Source organism: Acomys russatus, chromosome 17 (genome assembly GCF_903995435.1).
Source record: "Acomys russatus chromosome 17, mAcoRus1.1, whole genome shotgun sequence".
NCBI lineage: Eukaryota > Metazoa > Chordata > Mammalia > Rodentia > Muridae > Acomys > Acomys russatus.
The window spans coordinates 57,855,329-57,872,424 of NC_067153.1; the positions used below are offsets into that span (position 1 = coordinate 57,855,329).

The 17,096-nt window shown below is 47.0% G+C and overlaps 1 protein-coding gene across 2 annotated transcripts in view; it reads left to right on the forward strand.

Annotated features, from left to right (window-relative positions):
* The first annotated feature begins 3,495 nt into the window (after positions 1-3,495).
* Positions 3,496-17,096, forward strand: part of Ano6 (anoctamin 6) — a 174,535-nt gene continuing 160,934 nt past the window's right edge. The window contains exon 1 of one of the 2 annotated variants that reach the window (XM_051160263.1): positions 3,496-3,782. In XM_051160263.1, coding sequence (XP_051016220.1) covers positions 3,710-3,782 — 73 coding nt within the window. In that variant the 5' untranslated portion in view covers positions 3,496-3,709. The remainder of the gene's footprint in view (positions 3,783-17,096) is intronic. The other variant, XM_051160264.1, reaches the window with a different exon arrangement.

A 17,096-nucleotide genomic window follows, 5' to 3' on the forward strand; every position in this document is an offset into this window, starting at 1 on the left:
CTTTAAGCCATACATGCTCCTGCAGGTAACACTCACTGATTTACCATATTGGACTCTGGTGGGGCTGTTACTTGGTTCTCTTTCTGGGTTAAGGGGAATTGCTGATGCCTCTCGAGAAAAAGTCCCACAAAAGCTACAGGACAAAACATAAGGGTGCTGGACAGATTAAGTGGTTAAAAGCAGTACAGCGCTCATGCCTGGCTGCTCATAACTCCAGGCCTGATGCCCTCTTCTGGCCTCCTCAGGCACTGCATCCAAGTGCACAAAGCCATACACACGCATATACGAATAATTACAAATAAGGCTAATATATATATATATTACAAATAAGGGTGTATCTGTATAGGCACGTTGGCAAGGGGCAGAGGTCAAGCCAGCTATGTCTCTTTTGACTTTTCCAGACCATCCACAGGACTGAGGCTGCACGCAGCCTCTGTGCCTGGGCAGAGGGAGGCATCCTCTACTCTTTAGTCTGGGTGACTGAGGTACTGGCGATCCAGGTCAGGGATAGCTGCTGTCATCCCTTACCATGACCCTGGCCCCCTATGCCTGCGCCCAGACTTCCGTGGTGGTCTCAGGTATGCTCAGGAGGACTGGCAGGGCCAAGATGGAGGAACACCACAGCTGTTAGCTGAGAGCCCACTTCACAGAGATGAAGGAACAAATGGGGACAGGGCTTGCACGTGAATGGAGGCACTGTCCCATCTGACCTCACTGACAAAATTCAAATTCAAAGACAAATGCTATTAAGAAATTTAAGATTGCCCAGCAGGCAGTAAGGGTGAGCACACCTTCAATTCCAGCTCTCAGGAAGCAGAGGCCGGCAAATCTCTGAGTTCTAGGCCAGTGTGGTCTACAGAGTGAATTCCAGGACAGCCAAGGCTACACAGAGAAACCCTGTCTCAAAAAACCAAAAACCAAACAAACAAAATGACGACAAGTGTAGGCGTATAAAACCTTCAGGAGCTCTGGAATATAGGGCCTTTGTGAGCACACTGTGTGAATGGCCATCAAACTCTTTTTCTTTTCTTTTCTTTCTTTCTTTTTTTTTTTTTTTTTTTAAAGTTTTTCTTTTTTGGTTTTTTGAGACAGGGTCTCCCTGTGTAGTCCTGGCTGTCCTGGACTTGCATTGTAGACCAGGCTGGCCTTGAACTCACAGTGATTCCACTGCCCCTGCCTCCCGAGTGCTGGGATTAAAGGTGTGTGCCACCACGCCCAGCGAACTCTTCTTTCTTGTGACAGCGGGTAAAGTTGTAAAACAGCATCAGTTCTATAGGGAAAGAAAAGGGGCCGGAGACTAAAGCCAGTGGGAGTGCTATCATTCACAGTCCGGGCAGGAAAGCATCTTTCTTGCTGAAGACCAATGAGTGAGAAACTATTTGGTCTGCGACCTGACTTGGAAAAGCTTTGCAAATACAAACACACTGGCCACATAAAGCCAGGGGCATCTTCTCCCGCAAACTGTGCGTAGTACATCCAATACTTTAGGATCAGGGTGTGGCTCTTATACAGGGCTATTACTTAGATTATTTTTGCAGTGTATATTGGTCAATTGGGAAAAAAAAAACAGTGCATGAGAACCGTAGAAAATGCATTAATGAATCAGTCGGGGTGTACTAATAGTAATAGACTCACAGCTGGCCTAAGTAGATAATTCATGGCAACAGTCATATTGACATAAAAGACCAGCAATGCCTCTGTGTAACACTTACCAAGCAAGAGGCAAATGGAATCTCTAAAATCTGCTGAGAATTCCAAATGACTCGGTGAGACTTCTTTCAGAATGAAAGCCAAGAACTGCCTAGCTACAGAGTAGCTTTGTCTTAGGTCAGAACCCTAGGGAACATCTGCTGAGAAGTGTGGCAGGTCAGTGAGGAGACTTGGAGGAGAGTTGGAAGAAGTTGACATGGAAACCGCCTCTAGAAGCGGTTTATGGAGCACTAGTAGCACAGGCCCACCTCCGACACCGATCCTGTGTGAAGGTGGGACAAGGCGCTCACTGCTCTGGTGCTCACGTGAAGCCGGGGCGGCAACTCCTAGGGTGAGATGAAACGACCACTGTAAAAACGTTTAGAGGCAGGCACAGTGCATGAGAAGCGCCGCCGTGTAAGGTTCTGCTGAAGGAAGAACGCAGGCTCTGCTCCTGTCACCCAACCGCCTCTGGAACTGAGAGTTCAGTGAAGGCATCCCTCTCCCTTCTCTCTTTCTCTTTCTCTCTCTTTCTCTCTCTCTCTCTCTCTCTCTCTCTCTCTCTCTCTCTCTCTCTCTCTCTCTCTCTCTCTCTCTCTCTCTCTCTCTCTCTCTCCTGGTCCCCTGTTCTGAAGACCAGTCTTGCTTCAGAATCCCCTTCTTTGGCCTCTGGAGTGCTGGGATTGCAGGGCCTAGCTGCTATTATAGTTCATGGGCACACGGACGGCATTACTGGTCGGTTGTGTCCCCCACCGCCTCCCTCTCTCCCTTCCCCCCTCCTCCCCCCTCTCTCCTACCGCAGAATCTCACCTTCACCAGAATTCTGCGCTTACTTTTCATGTTAGTCTTCTTAATTAAAACCAGGCCCTAAGAAGCAAGGATAGTATTTCCTTGTCGTTTTCTGGAGCGTAGTTTGTACTGTCTTTTAGTGCATATCTGCGGTTAAATTCAGTGGTTAATATTGATCCTAGTGTTTGTTTGTTTGTTTTGTTTTTTTGTTTGTGTTTTTTTCCTTCACAGGAGAACACCAAAAATAATCATTTGAGGGTGGGAGTGTAGGTCGGTGTAGAGTGCCCCGCTGGCATGCCAGGGGTGCTGGGCTGGATTCCCAGCATCTGAGAGGGAAAAGAGGAAGAAGAGTTTGTACATGAAAAACTAAAACACACAGTCATTTTAGTGTCATTGAGCAGCGCTGGATGATACAATAGGAACGGGCTCAGGAAGCAAGAGGTTAGGCGGTGAGAGAGCAACATCCTGGCACTGCCTAGAGGCTGCTCTTCACCAGTGTCTTTGACAGCAGCGGTTCACAAGGACTCTGCTGATCTGCCTCCCTGCGTTTTAGGAGCAAACTCGCCTACGCCCCAGCGTCCTTGGGTTGTCGCGGAGGCATTCCTTCACTCTCGGCCTTCATTTTCCCGTTTCATCTCTTTGTTCTTCCTGGTGCTGTAGTTTCCCCCCATCATTGCCCTATTAAAGAGTTTACACGTAGCCGTGACGTGTTTGGCCTAGTCCCCTGTCTTTGAGTTCTGATTTGCAACCGCTGCACCCCGCGACCACTCCCCGCGAGTGCTCCCTCGGGCGCGGACAGAGGGTTCTCCGTGCGCACGTGTAGATTCTCCTCCCCTCCGTAACACACACATACACACACTCATCAGGCACCTTTCTGTCCTCTTGCTATTCTGCAGAATAGTTTTCAGGGCCCTGGCGAGCACCCCCTCGCTGGCCCGCCTCTGCGGCTGCAATGCGTGCTGCAGGCGCGGCCGGGCGCACCCAGCGTCTGCCACTCACACCCTCTCCCCCACCCGACTTCCTCCGGGCTCCCCGAAGCCGGGGCGGTTTGATCTGGGGCGGGAGTGGCGGCCTCTCTCTGGGCATGCTCAGTCGCAGGCTAAGTGGCTAGTGAAGCAGAGCGTCGGCGGAGTGCAGCGGGACGTGCAGAGAGGGCTGAGCGGAGCTTGCCGCCCGAGCCGAGCAGAGCCGAGCAGCGCCGAGAGGAACCGAGCGTCGGTCTTGGGGAGACATGCAGATGATGACTAGGAACGTCCTGCTCAACATGGAGCTGGAAGAGGACGACGATGAGGATGGAGACATCGGTGAGTGCCCGAGCCGGGGCGCGGTGATCCGAAGCGCGGGGATCCGGGGCTGGGGTGGGGTGGGGGGATCCGGGGCTGACCTCTCTGCGCCGAAGCCGCTGCTCAGAAGCAACTTCGGGTTTTTTTCCTGAGCCCACTCCGGGCGGTGTTTTGGGGGTTCCTACACTCCGGTCCACGAGACACCTGAGCCAGTTTCTCGGAGGCCACGGACTGCGCCGCACGCGGGTCCCGCCCGCAGCCCCGCACTGGCCCCGCAGAGACACAAACAAAAGGGCTGGAAGCCGCGGGAGCGGGGCAGAACGCGGGGCGACGCCGGGCGGAGGACTGTGGCTCATTGCCACCAGGCCTCTTGGATGTCAAGCAGTTCCCTCTTAAGGCCTCCTAACACTTTACAAAGTAAATTTAGGAGTTGGGTGTGGCTTTTCCTTCCTTTCAGGTTTCACTCACAGACCATTTAAATCAAAGGAATTTGGTAACTTCCCCGGTCTAGATAAAGTTGGCCACGATTTAGCCGTGACCTTTCATCGCGACAGCTGTTTATCGGGCATTCATCTTTCTGGAAAGAGCGAATACTATTCCTTTTTAAGCAAGAGAGAAAAGTGCGCACAGGTTAACCTCCTTGGCGCCTCACGCTGTTCAGCACAAGTTTCTGGTTTACTAGACTTGAGCAAATTAAGGCTCTGCACCTGGCCACTCTGGGTAAAAGATGTAGGATGCTACAGTTAGTGAGACTGGATAGTAAGTGACCATCACATAAAATTACCATCCCTGGGAGTAGCGTTTAAAAGTTACATTCAAATTAGCACAATTAGTTTCTTAAAATATTCTTGTCTGTCATAGTGAGCTACTACGTGAGAGTTAAGCCGGAGTAGAAGTTGACGTAAGAGGCGCTGAGGGCAAGCACTTGGCGCCAACAGATTTCAGTTTAGAAAGAAAATCTAATTTGGTCTAGCCTGTGTTACTTAATGAGGCATCATAGGTTGTCTTCGGCCCCTGACAGTAGCTTTGCTTTTAGTGACAGCGGATGTAATTAGCTACTTCTACCTTCTCCTACGGTCCCCCTCCCCCGATATTTAGATTCATACTTTAGTGTAGACAGCAGACAACCTTCTTTGTCAGGTAGCAAATATTTAAGCTGGTTCTGGCAATTTTTGCTTGTTCTTTATTGAATTACAAATTTAATGTGGAGTACAGTGATTTTTGTATCAGGAGCCTTTTTTTTTTTTCCCCCACGCCTGTGAACGCTTATGCCATTATAGAATGGTAAGCCTTCTGGAAGGTTAGTGAAGTAGTCTGATAGTGGTGTACAGATTATCACAAAATAATTCTAATTTCCATCAGTGGCAGAGGAGGCATTGATGAAATGAAGACTCATTGAAACCTCTGCCTCAAGTCTTTAGTGTTAAAGCTCTTGGTTAACTTATTTCTTCAGTACTTGTCACTCAGTGGTAGTTCTATAATAGTTTAAAGCATAATCACTATTGACCTTTTCTGTTAAATTTCTCTTAGCTTTATAAATCAGAGCAGGAAAATTGCTTCAACATGAGCCCCTGACGTCATCTAATGCGAATTGCAAGCTATGAAAGTAAAAAAAAATATTTAACTTAGATGTTAGTATCTCAGAGATGTTCCACCTACAGCCTTCTGGGAGCCTGCTGGGAGCCTTCTTCTGGTTGTAGGGCTTTATAAATAATTAACTCAGGCTGTTGTTCGGTATGTAGATGCCAGACTGGCCTCCTTATGCAGAATGAACCCACATGGAGAGTTGACTGTGGTGAACGTCCCTTGGTGTCTTCCTTATTTGCTTAAGTCATGACCACCGGAAATTATGCCTGATGAATGAACCCACGGGGCACAGTGGCTTTTGCGAAACTTGCTCTCTGAATTTCACCAATTATCCACAGAGCTCCTGGGTAGGCAGCAGTTGCAGGAAATGCCCTAGTGGAGGTGGCTGTAACTGGGTAGCTTTGTCTCCACACTTCCCTGCCTTTAATTAGTGATCAATTGGGCCAGTGATTCAGTATCACTCCTTGATTTAAAAAGTCATGGAAACAAGACAGGTGAGATGGCTCAGCCAGTAAAAGCATCTGCCACCAAGCTGGAGGACCTGAGTTCAATCCCCGGGATTCACATGTGGAAGGAGAGACTCTGACCTTTGTTTGTGCATTGGCACTTGTGTCCTACCCTCTACCTCTTAAAAAAAAAAAAATAATAATAATGATAGCAACAGCTTTCATGGCTGAATGTAGAAGCTCTTGATTAATATGATTCTTCGGTGCTTCCCACTCTTCTAATAGTGTGTATTCTTTAAGCTTTTATTTTCTTGCGTCATCTATGTTCAAACTCTGCCAAGGGAAAGTGATTCTAGACATGGGACCTATAAGGAAGAACTCAGGGTTCAGATGGTAAGTTTGATGTTCATAGTTGATCTGTTGTTTTGGTTTCCTAGTTAGGATAGATGGTGGGTGGTTAAAAGCTCTGGTTTGACCATCTTGGTTTTTTTGCTTTTTTTAAAATTTTGGTAGTTGACTCGATTTCTCATACTGACTGTCTTGTCACTTGGGAAACGGACAGAGGCCCTGTGAGGTAATGGTCCAGCCATCCCTCTTCAGACTTAGCTGTTCACGCGATCTCTGCTCGCTCAGTCCTTTTCATGTTTAACCTCCCTCAAATCTAGTGCTAGCCTGTTAGGCCTCATCAACATTAGTTGAGTAATCCTTCTGTGCTAAGTGCAGAAGGCTGTGTGTTAGAGACACACCTGTCCCAGGATGGGGGTCCTTTGAGACTGTAAAAGTCCCTCGTCAAGGGCGGCTTTATTGAAATATGTGCAAAATGGACGACTGGGGGAGGGCCTGAGAGGGAACTTTCCAGAAGAGGTGGTTAGGCTGTGCACAGTCTGACCTATGCACAGATGCACAACGGGCAAGAGAGCTCCCGACACCATGCTGGAAGGACAGGGAACAACTATCCTGTGAAGAATTCTCCAGACATCTTAAAGATCTTGGCCTATGGGTAACTTGGGAGCCCCAGAGAGGTGACGATCTGGTCTGAGTCTGGCGGATGCTGGCAAGTACAGGAGGTAGGAGATGATGCTGTAAACCTTCTTGGGTTTAGAAGAGGCTGCAGTGTCCCAAGGGTTAAAGACTGAGTCCCGGAGCTTAGGATGGGGGGGAGACCACCTCTAAGCATCTGGTTCTAGCTGCCATGCCTCGTGTGACTCCTCGTCTCGAGTTGAGCAGTGGGAAGGACGGGCGCTGCCCAGTGCAGTGGTGGTGTCTGTTAAGTCATAGTTTTCTTGGCTGTTTTGGCTTAGCCCATTGCCTTCAGCCCCACTTCCTCTCTTTCTTAGTGATGCTTCATCCTTCCAAGCCTGATACAAACTCCTCCAGACAGCACTGATGACTCGACCCCTAAGTGACCAACCCCCAGTGGTCTGTGTCCTTGGCCTTCATCCGTGGGTTTTTTTTTTTTTTTTTTTTTTTTTTTTTTTTTTTTTTTGTCTTTGTGTTTTATGCTCTTTGCTTTTATTAACTCTATAACTGGTGTGTAAATTTCTTAGTGCTGGGTACAGTTCGCTTAAGTCTTGTAGAGATTATATAGAATATAGCAAATGTATCTATTCACAATTTTTTAAAAAAATCGTGTCTCTTTATTACCCTTTTTTTTTTTTTTTTTTGGTTTTCGAGACAGGGTTTCTCTATGTAGCCTTGGCTGTCCTGGACTCGCTTTGTAGACCAGGCTGGCCTCGAACTCACAGCGATCCACCTGCCTCTGCCTCCCGAGTGCTGGGATTAAAGGCGTGCGCCACCATGCCCGGCTGTATTACCCTTTTTTTTTAAATATAAGTTGACTTTGAGTTTTAACCCTGCCCCTGGAAGCTTATGTAGAAGCCAACGAGTTAATTATTGAAAGAATTGAATGGTTCGTATATGTGTGTGTCTATTATATAACGTATAATATGACATTATATATTATTTATATATGCTATATGTATAATTTTATATATTACTTATTTACTTATTTTTACTTTACTATTTTGGAGACAGTCTTTAATAGTCAAGCCATCTTTGGACTCAGTGTGTAGCTGAGGCTAGCTCTGAACTTCTGATCCTCCCTTCCTCTACCTCTTGAGTGTTGGGATTACAGGTACGAGCCACTACACCTGAGTGACTCACTCTGGAAACAATTTAACACAAGGCTTAGCGGTTTTATGGCTTTGTGGAAATCTCTTCGGTGTTATCTATCTGAAGAGAGGACATACTCTTAGTTTTTCTGCTCGGCTGGCTGCACAGCTTACTGAAGGAATCTATTACTACCGGTGATGCTATCAAGGGGTGTGTCAGGGGCCGTCCTGGTACGGAAATGGTACCAAGGAGAAAGCATGTGACTTTGCTGATTTGCTGTGGACAGGTGTGGGTGGCAGAGTCCGCTGGGAGGGCTGAGGAGACAGATGATGGGGGACATTGTGTGTACATTGCTTTTAACAGAAGGATGAGGGTTAAAAACAAACTTGTGATCAAAGTCCTTTTCTCTTTCAGTCTAGTGTTGCTCGGTTCCACAGCCGTCCACATTCTCACTTTCAAGTCAAATAGCAGCTTTCCAAAAGGTCCCCTAGTCTCTCAACTCTTCGGCAACCTACTGTTGTGCATGGACAAGTGAGCTCTGAGAGAGGCACTCTAAGAGAGTGTGTGGGGGTAGGGTTGCCACAGGGGCATATACTGCTGGTTCCTCATTCTCCCTCCACCTCCCCCGCCCCCCTTTAGAAGCCAAGAAATTTAGAACAAACACTCCTACAGACATTTCCCTTGGAGACCAGGCTTTAACCATATTTGTGGGAGATAATACAGCCTTAGTGAGAACTGCACCATACATGCCTAAGGAAAAGGATGGTACCGAGCTCTGTAGGAGGCATTTGCAGCAGGCTAGATTGACATGAGTGTATGTTGATAAGGGTTGCCCTGTAGTTAACACTTCCTTTCCCGTTAACAGTGCATTTTGACCACAAGCTGTAGACTCACTGGGTGATGTTTTGTGTGCTGCCATGCTGCTTTTCTCATAGTAGGTGTTTAGCAAAACATTTGTTACAGGGCTGATTGAGGTCTCGTTGCCACATGATTTAAACTACCCGATCCACCTTAGACACAGTGCATTCTGGCCTGCATGTGCCTGAAAGCAGCTGTGGTTTAGAATGAAGAGACACCTCTAATTACCTTCTACCAAGGCGATGTGCTTCTGGGCTGAGGATGTGGGAATTGTAGAAGCCGAATTGTGTTGTGTTCCGGTCATATTGCCATTACTCGGGAAGCCCAGCCTCTTGCATGCGGGGCGAGTCCCCCACCACTGAGCGACACGCCTGGCCCGTGTCTTTACTATGATCCTTTTTGCTGTTGGCTAGCCTTGTCTTTTCAGCTTTGCAGCTAAAATTAATTGGCATCCATCCAGAGAAACAGCCAGTTTGAAGAGTATAAGATGAGTATGTCAAAGGTGGAGGATTTTGGTTGTGGGCTGGAGAGCAGTGCAGATACCATTCGCACCCTGTGGAGCATGCACAGAGAGAGACATGCTGAAGGGTTAATGGTAGCTTTCTCTGCCTCGGTATTTATGGGTGCCCTGGCTACATTTCTGAATACCAATTGACTGATCTTGCTGCAAGAAGTTATTCAGCAGCCAAAAAGACAAATAAAGGAAAATATATTCTTTCGTGGAGCCCAGATGTTGCTTTTATATTTAAGTACTTTTATTCTAGGGCATTGGAACTCTACAATTTGCCACATCCTTTTAAAATATAAATAACTTAAGATTGGGAAGCATTGATCTTTTAAAGTTGTCTTTTCTATAATATTTCTTTTAACTTGGACAGAACTTTACTCTTGGGTCAAAGTCATCAATAGATGTTCTTTTACAAATTTTACAACCATGCAAATTAAAGGCTTATTTGTAAAGTTTGTGTTGTAGAAACCAAGACTCTGTTTACATAATTGAAATTTTATGATCTCTCCAAACACTTTAACTAGATATTTGAAAAAAAAATAATATTTGGCTTTGCATGCTCAAAATGATGACTGAGGTTTTCTTGTGGCACTAGCAGTAGATATTTTCTTAAATTTTTTTTTCTGGTTTGTGCTGCTTATTGATAAACATTATTTAGAAGAAAAAAAATAGTACTTTATTTTAAAAACAACTAGGACCCTATTGTTTTTAAGGTTTCACTTTCATTTACGTAATGATTTGAAGTAGTTGCATTCTTTTGAATCATCTTATTTCTTTCTGTTACTTATGAAACAGATTCTGAGTGTGTAAAACACAATCCAATATTTCTGAAAAAAGGAAAAGAAAAGCCAGTATTATTTCTCAGTAATATGTAAAGAAACAGGTATAAGTTTATTGCTTTTAGATGCTGTTTAAGAAAAAAGAAATTAGATTTTAAAGAACTTTTTGCTTTCTTTAGGCCACAGATAATGCTTTTCTTTTTCCTTTTTTCTTTCTTTCTTTCTTTCTTTATTTTTATTTTTATTTTTAGTGTTTTAAGACAGTGTTTCTCTGTGTAGCCTTGAGTGTCCTGGATTCCCTTTGTAGGCCAGGCTGGCCTCGAACTCACAAAGATCCACCTGCCTCTGCCTACCGAGTGCTGGGATTAAAGGCATGCACCACCACACCTGGCTTCAAACAATTCGAATAGAGGACTGAAATTTTATGGACAAAAAGAGACTCCCACAGAGATACTTGCTACCATCATTGCTGAGTGGGAAGGAGAAAAACAGTCTTGAGTGACTGAGTGACGCCTGAGTTTGTATCAGCTAGCATGCAATGGTATTCACCTAAGGCCTGTCACCTGAGGCCAGTTTCTTACCTGTCAGAGCCTGTCTGTTCAGCCCTATGAGGTTGCCAGGAGAATGTCGGGTGATGTTTTTAGACCTGGGAAGAGGACTGTCTCCCTCCTTCTCTCTCTCTCTCTCTCTCTCTCTCTCTCTCTCTCTCTCTCTCTCTCTCTCTCTCATACACACACAAACATGGCTACAGTCTCTTGTCACAAAGTCACCATTGTACCTAATTCTTTTTTTTTTTTTTTTAAGGCAGTCATGGGAACTGCTACTCTTAACCTCTGACACCAGTAGACGATTTCCTCTGAACCACAGCTGCCTGTCTCTGTTGCATCGTGTTATACACCCAGGAGCTTAGTGATGGTCTGTCAGAGGGCAGTCAGGATGGTGGCTTTCTGCAGCCCTGTGTGTTTAAAGGTGAGAGCTATGGAATATCAGCCAACCGTTTCTGCAGAGACGATTACTGTGCTTTTCCCCTCTATATTTTCAGTTAGGTTGATAATGTTTTCACCAGGAATGTTTCACCAGGAAGCGTGAACAGTAAGTCTTTTTAGGGGAACCTTAGCTAAAGACTGTATGAGTTAATGCATGGTAGGTTCCTTAACACGTGGTGGAAGGAAATGTGGAGGTTATAGCCCCGTCTCTGCAACACGTATCATGCTGTCCTACAGCTTTGGAAGTGTGCCCCTACCTGGATAGTAAGTGAGGAAGGAGTCATTCAAGTAGGTGATTGTAGTTGTTTGAATGAAAATGGCCCCCATAGGCCCATAGGGAGTGGCACTGTTAGGGGGTGTGGCCTCCTTGGAGTGGGTGTGGCCTTGTCAGAGGAAGTGCGTCACTGGGTACAGGCTGTGAGGTTTCAGAAGCTCAAGCCAGACCCAATGTCTCACTCTCTCTTCCTGCTGCCTGCTGATTTCTCCACTCCCTTCTCCAGCACCGTGTTTGCCCGCATGCCCCCTTCCTTCACACCATGAGGGTAATGGATTAAACCTCTGAACCTGTAAGCAGCCCCAGTTAAATGTTTTCTTTAATGAAAGTAGCCGTGGTCTTATGGTGTCTCTTCACAGCAATAAAACCCTAACTTAGACAGTGACTAGCTTTTTATTATAAATTAGCTCTTTGAATGTGCCAAGAGGAAGATGTGAACTGGTGAGATTGTTACTGAACTGCTCTGCATGACCCCGCTGGAAATACACTTTTCTACAGAGGGCAGCCAGTCGGGAACCTTTCGAGAGGAGAGACTGGCAGCCTGATGTTTAAAACGCCTTTAATCTTCACACTCACTTGGCCTTGGAGTTTTCTACCAGTGTGCACATGGAGAGTGTCCATTGCAGTCTTACTGCCTCCTAATGTCTTGGAGAATTCAAGGTGATCTGGGTCTTGACTGTCTCAGCTACATTTTCCTCTCTGCGCAGTCTTCCAGGGCTGCCAGGTTGCCTTGGGAGTCGCTGTGGATCTGGCGCGGGGGGGGGGGGGGGGAACCAGGCTCTGGACCGGAGGAATCCCCTTCCCTTCCAAATCCTAAGAGGTGGAGACCAGGCTAGCCAAAGGTCTGGATTGGAGGGGTCCCTGAGTTTTTCCCCTGCAGGGACTTACTCTGCAGATGAAAAGGAAAGGATGACGTCCCCACGTGGAGAGGTTATTTCTGCCACCTATTTAGTGATAGCCCCAATTTTATTTAGCCGGTGGTGTGGACTGACATCCTGCCATGCTTTGGCTCTGTGTGATGCAGACCAGTAGCCCTGTGCTGGCCTGGGGTCTATACGTTGGCCAAGTGTGACGCAGAGAAGCAATTCTTTGTTTGTTTCTTTGCTTTTTCCTCTTATGTCAGCTGCTTGGCTGTCTCACTTGTTCATCATTTTTCTTAAGAGTCTTTCACTGTCTGCCCTCCCCTACCCCCCAATGCTTCTTCAGATGGCTTAGCCTGGCTCTACACAGAGGATGGAGAGCACGCAAGTTCACCGTCTGGCTCAGACACTCACCAGCTTGTATGGCCTCGAATGATCAACATGGCTTTCTCTCTGCAAAGTGGGGCTGTGACATGCAGGGTGTAGGAATGCAGGCTTCTGGTGCCGGCTGAACTGAGCCCTCCACAAGTGTACACTGATGTTGCCAATGCTTCGTGTAGCTGTTTCCCAGCTGTCTTAACCCAGGGTTACCTCCTGGTTGTTCCGTAGGAGTTTGTTCCTTTTCTCTAAGCCAGCGACTCCCACTTCCACATCCCACTGTCGCTCTGTATTTCTCATCTCTTACTGTTACCGTCTTGAGGCCTGTGGCCCTAGTGAGCAGCATGGGGCTTTAATGCATAGTTTCTGATGAAGAGAAAGATACTGACTCCCAAAAGAGCTGACATAGCACTGGAAAGGTATGTCTTGGGATAGTGACTGGCCCCAGGGCATGCCAGTTAGAGGATTAATATATACAGCACAGTGGATGGTTCTTGGCCCATAGGCCAGTCAATCATAGTCATTATAAAACAACTAAAATATAAAGAAATGTAAGTGACTGGGGCTTAGATTCAAGTAAGGTTTTGTAGTAGTAGATGCATTTCATAGCGTGGATGGGGCAACGTGTTGCAATTTTATTAAGAAAGATACAAGGACATAGTGCAAGGTCATGATGACAGATGCTATACTTTGGTAGCCTTTATTCTAAAAATCTGCAAGAAATAAGACTAGACATCCATCCAAAATGTGTTTTGCTTGTACTCCACACTTATTCCTCCAACTTCTCTGGGAACCACCACACATGACCCCCTTTGAGCTCACGTTCCCTTTCCATGTGGTCCTCCTAACCCCCATTACATAACCTGCTGAGGCCAGTTAGTGCTGACTGTATAGGGTCATCTATTGGAACATGGGCAACTGATCGGTTACCACACTCCTAAGGAAAAATGACGGCTCTCTCGCCTAGCGTGGGCCTTGTGAGCCCCTCCCCATCCACGCTAGAATTTTGGCCAACTTGATCCTTAGCAGGGCCACCATAACTGTAAGTTGATGATGTAATGGCTGTGTTGTTAGCAACATTCCTTCTCACGTGTCCCCACCGCCACGCTACATTCTTTCCACCCACTCTTCCTTGATGCCTCCTGAGCCTGTGATGGGGGCACTGATACAGATATTCCATCCGAGGCTGAGTACTTGGTGTGCTTGTTCTCAGTACTTGGACCAGCTATGAGTCTGCATTGGCTGCTGCCCACTGCACAAAGATGCTACTCTGAGCAAAGCTCTGAGCACCATAGCCATACAGAGTGTGAGCTGTTGGCACAGTTGCACCAAGTCAGGAAATGAAGTTCCTACCGTTTTTTTACATACTCTAATAGTAGGTGAATTTAAAAGGAAAAAGTCCGAAAGTGTTTAAGTGCCTGTGAGATCTGTTCATTGGATGGTGTTAAAAAGTTTGAAAATTAAACAAAACCAGTAAAAAGACACAAATAAATACAAGACAAATAGATGAAGCAGAGGGCGTGAATTCCCTTTGTCTTATTGCCCTTGTCGCTTTAATTCTTTTGAATTTAATGGTAACAAAAGAGAAAGCGCTGTATCACTGTGTCACTTGCAGGCTAGGTTTAGGAGACAGGGCTTTCTCATTTTGTGTACTGAGAAGCTGGGGGCGCTTTGCTCTGTGTCTAGTTGTTGGAGCTGGACTGCAGGCCGCCCCCTCCAGAAGCATCGGACAAAAGTTGAAAGGCAACCCGTTGCATCCCGTTGGGGTCAGGGAGAGCAAAGTGCAAGGAGGAGGGGAGGAGAGTTTAAGGTTGCCAGCTTGACACTTACCCCTTTAATAGCCGCGACTTCTCCAGTAAGCCTAATTCCATCCCTCAGTCATCACGGTTGGAGTCCAGCCTCTGCCACGAGGGCCTCTCATGTTTCCCAGCTTCCATTTTAATGTAAATAGTATTTAGTGACCACTGGGTACAGGCATCTATAACAGGCTCATTGCAGCCTACAAATCACAGAGGAGACGCGAACACTTGCAGACAAGCCTTTCATCATGCTCAGGGTAGGCAAACACCAAAGGCTTCACGGCAATATGGCAATCATGGTTTTCCTGGGTGTTACGGTGCCTAAGCTGCGGCTTCTGGCTCCTTTCCTACTCCACGGGCTTATTTTGAAGAGTTCAATCATAGATAGTGTCAACTAACTTACTTGACCAGAAGAGTTCCCTTTGAACTCTGCCTGGATTGCTAGCGATGAGCCCTGTTGCAAATCAGACCTCTTTGTTTTGTTTTGTTTTTTTCTTTTAAATCGTATCTATAGAGACATCATTTATGCCAGTGCACTGCAGTGGTCTCACTTTACTCTTTGTATTAGTTCAGTAGATGTTTACCCTCCCATTGGCCGCATGCTCCATGAGGTCTTAGGATAAAGAGGCAGGTAGGGACAGCCCATCGTCAGTGGAGTTTGTAGTCTAGACATGGTACATAAAAACCAAACTCACACAGGATCCTGCTCATTTACCAAAAGTCCAGGCAGTGTTTTCTGTGTGCTAGGTGTAGGGGAAAGTTTCCGTGTCTTTAAAAACGCAGTTATGTTGCCTAAACATGGTTTGGATTTAATCCCAGGTGTGGGATATGGGGCTGATTTAGATTGTCCACAGCGGCAAGCTGTTTGCATCGGTGGGCTCTCCGAGGGGGCGTGGCCTTTGCCAGCTGCAGATAGTTTAAGTCTAAGGACTCTGGAGAGGGAATAAAAGCCTGAACCAGGAGACAGGAGGCTCCTCATGGCTGCTCCTGGTAGCTGTTGATGCAGTTTGACGAGAAGTTGGAGACGTCCTGAAATGAAGATTGGACTTGCCCCAAGGAACCCAACAACCCGAACCAGCAAGAACTAAGTTTAAGGAGGTGTGCGTGCCCTCTTCCTTCTTACCTTCTTTCTCTCTTACTGGTGTTGGGGTGTTGGAAGGGATTGGGGTGGAGAGAGAGAGAGACATAAGGAACCTATGAAAACAGTGTTAAATGGCGCCCGTGGCTAGGTATGGTGTTTGGCACGGGGAAATGAGCACCAGGTAAGACAAATGGTCCCTACCTACCTACCGCAGCACGCGGGCAACATGGCGGAGTGGAGCCGACGCATCAACTGAGTGTGCCGAGTTGTACTTAAAGGTTGAAAAAGCAGAGCACACCGGGGTGGCACAATGGAAGAAGATCTTGGGTGTGCCCCAGTACTCTCCGGGGGAGGGGAGGGCTTTCACTGGGGCATGGCTGGCAGTGCAGTTGTTATTTTCATAACTCTAAAAATAACGGGAGCTTAGAGAGGAGCACATCTTCGAAAAGCAGGGCCGGGGAGAAGGCTCAAGTGTTCATCTGGCGAGAGTGCGAACCCCTGCTTCCACCTCCAGCTGCCCTGGGGAGCTGGCCAGGCACAGGCTCTGTATATACGGAGTTCACTGTGGCTTATCATGCACCCTACAGAAGATGGTTGCGCACAGTCCTCAGACCCACACCATTCCTGGGAGTGTTGGCTGCAATAGCAATACTGGGTTAGAGGCGACAAAACTTAGTTGCATCCTCAGGTCCTTTCATAATGACTTTGCACTTCAGCATAGGAAAATCCTCTCCCCTCTGTAGTTTTAAAGGGTCGGTGGGGGGGGGGGGCACTGAGACCTTCAATGTCATCAGTTTTGTCAGTTTCCCTGAGTTATCAAAGGAAGGAGAGACAGAGTGGGTCAAGACAGAGTGGGTCCAGACGTTTCCTGCTCCCAGTGGGTTCCTCTCTTGACCTCAAAGGCACTGGGACCTAGAGGAGAGCAAACCTTCTAGATTCTCAGCCAGGACCAAGCTCTCTCTTCCTGCTGTGCTTTCCAAGGTATGAGTCAATGTCTTTTGGGAGGAGGAGGAGGGAGGGAGGGACTGACTGCGCTGGGAGTCATGAACAAGCTCCCCCCACCCTCAGGAGGGGCATGAATCAGAAATCCTGTGAGGTGGGAAAGCCCCACAGGTGACTGAGCTTAGGCTCCAGCTCCTCATCCTTTCCCTGTGCTAGGCAGAGCACCTGGCACCGCAGGGAAGGGGCAAAAGTTAAGGCTTGTTTTGTTGCCAGTTCACGGGGCAGGAGGGCATGAAGACAAACTTTTTTCATTTGCTATTTAAAAAAAAAATCCCATTGCCTGTTTTCCTATACTGGATTTTGTTCAAACTAGAAGGGCATCTCAACTTAACTTTTATGTCTTATTACACGTGGTTCCTGCCCACATGGGAATCTGTGTGAAAGGGGAAGTTGAGGAAGTGTGAGCAGTGTGTGTCCTGCCTTCTGCTGTGCTTTTGTTGGACTGGGCATTTTTTTTTTTTTTTTTTTGATTGTGTTTTTAAAGTTCACTTCATAGATAGTGACATGGATGCACTGTTAACTATTGAGCTGGGCAAGTTCAATCCTGGGTGTAACTCCCACCCCCATCCAGGTGGAGGCCATTTCCAACACCACCCCACCCCCACTTGGCTTCCTCCATTGAGTGGGGTGGGGGGAGGGCGGGGAGGGCAGCAGCAGGAGGCGTG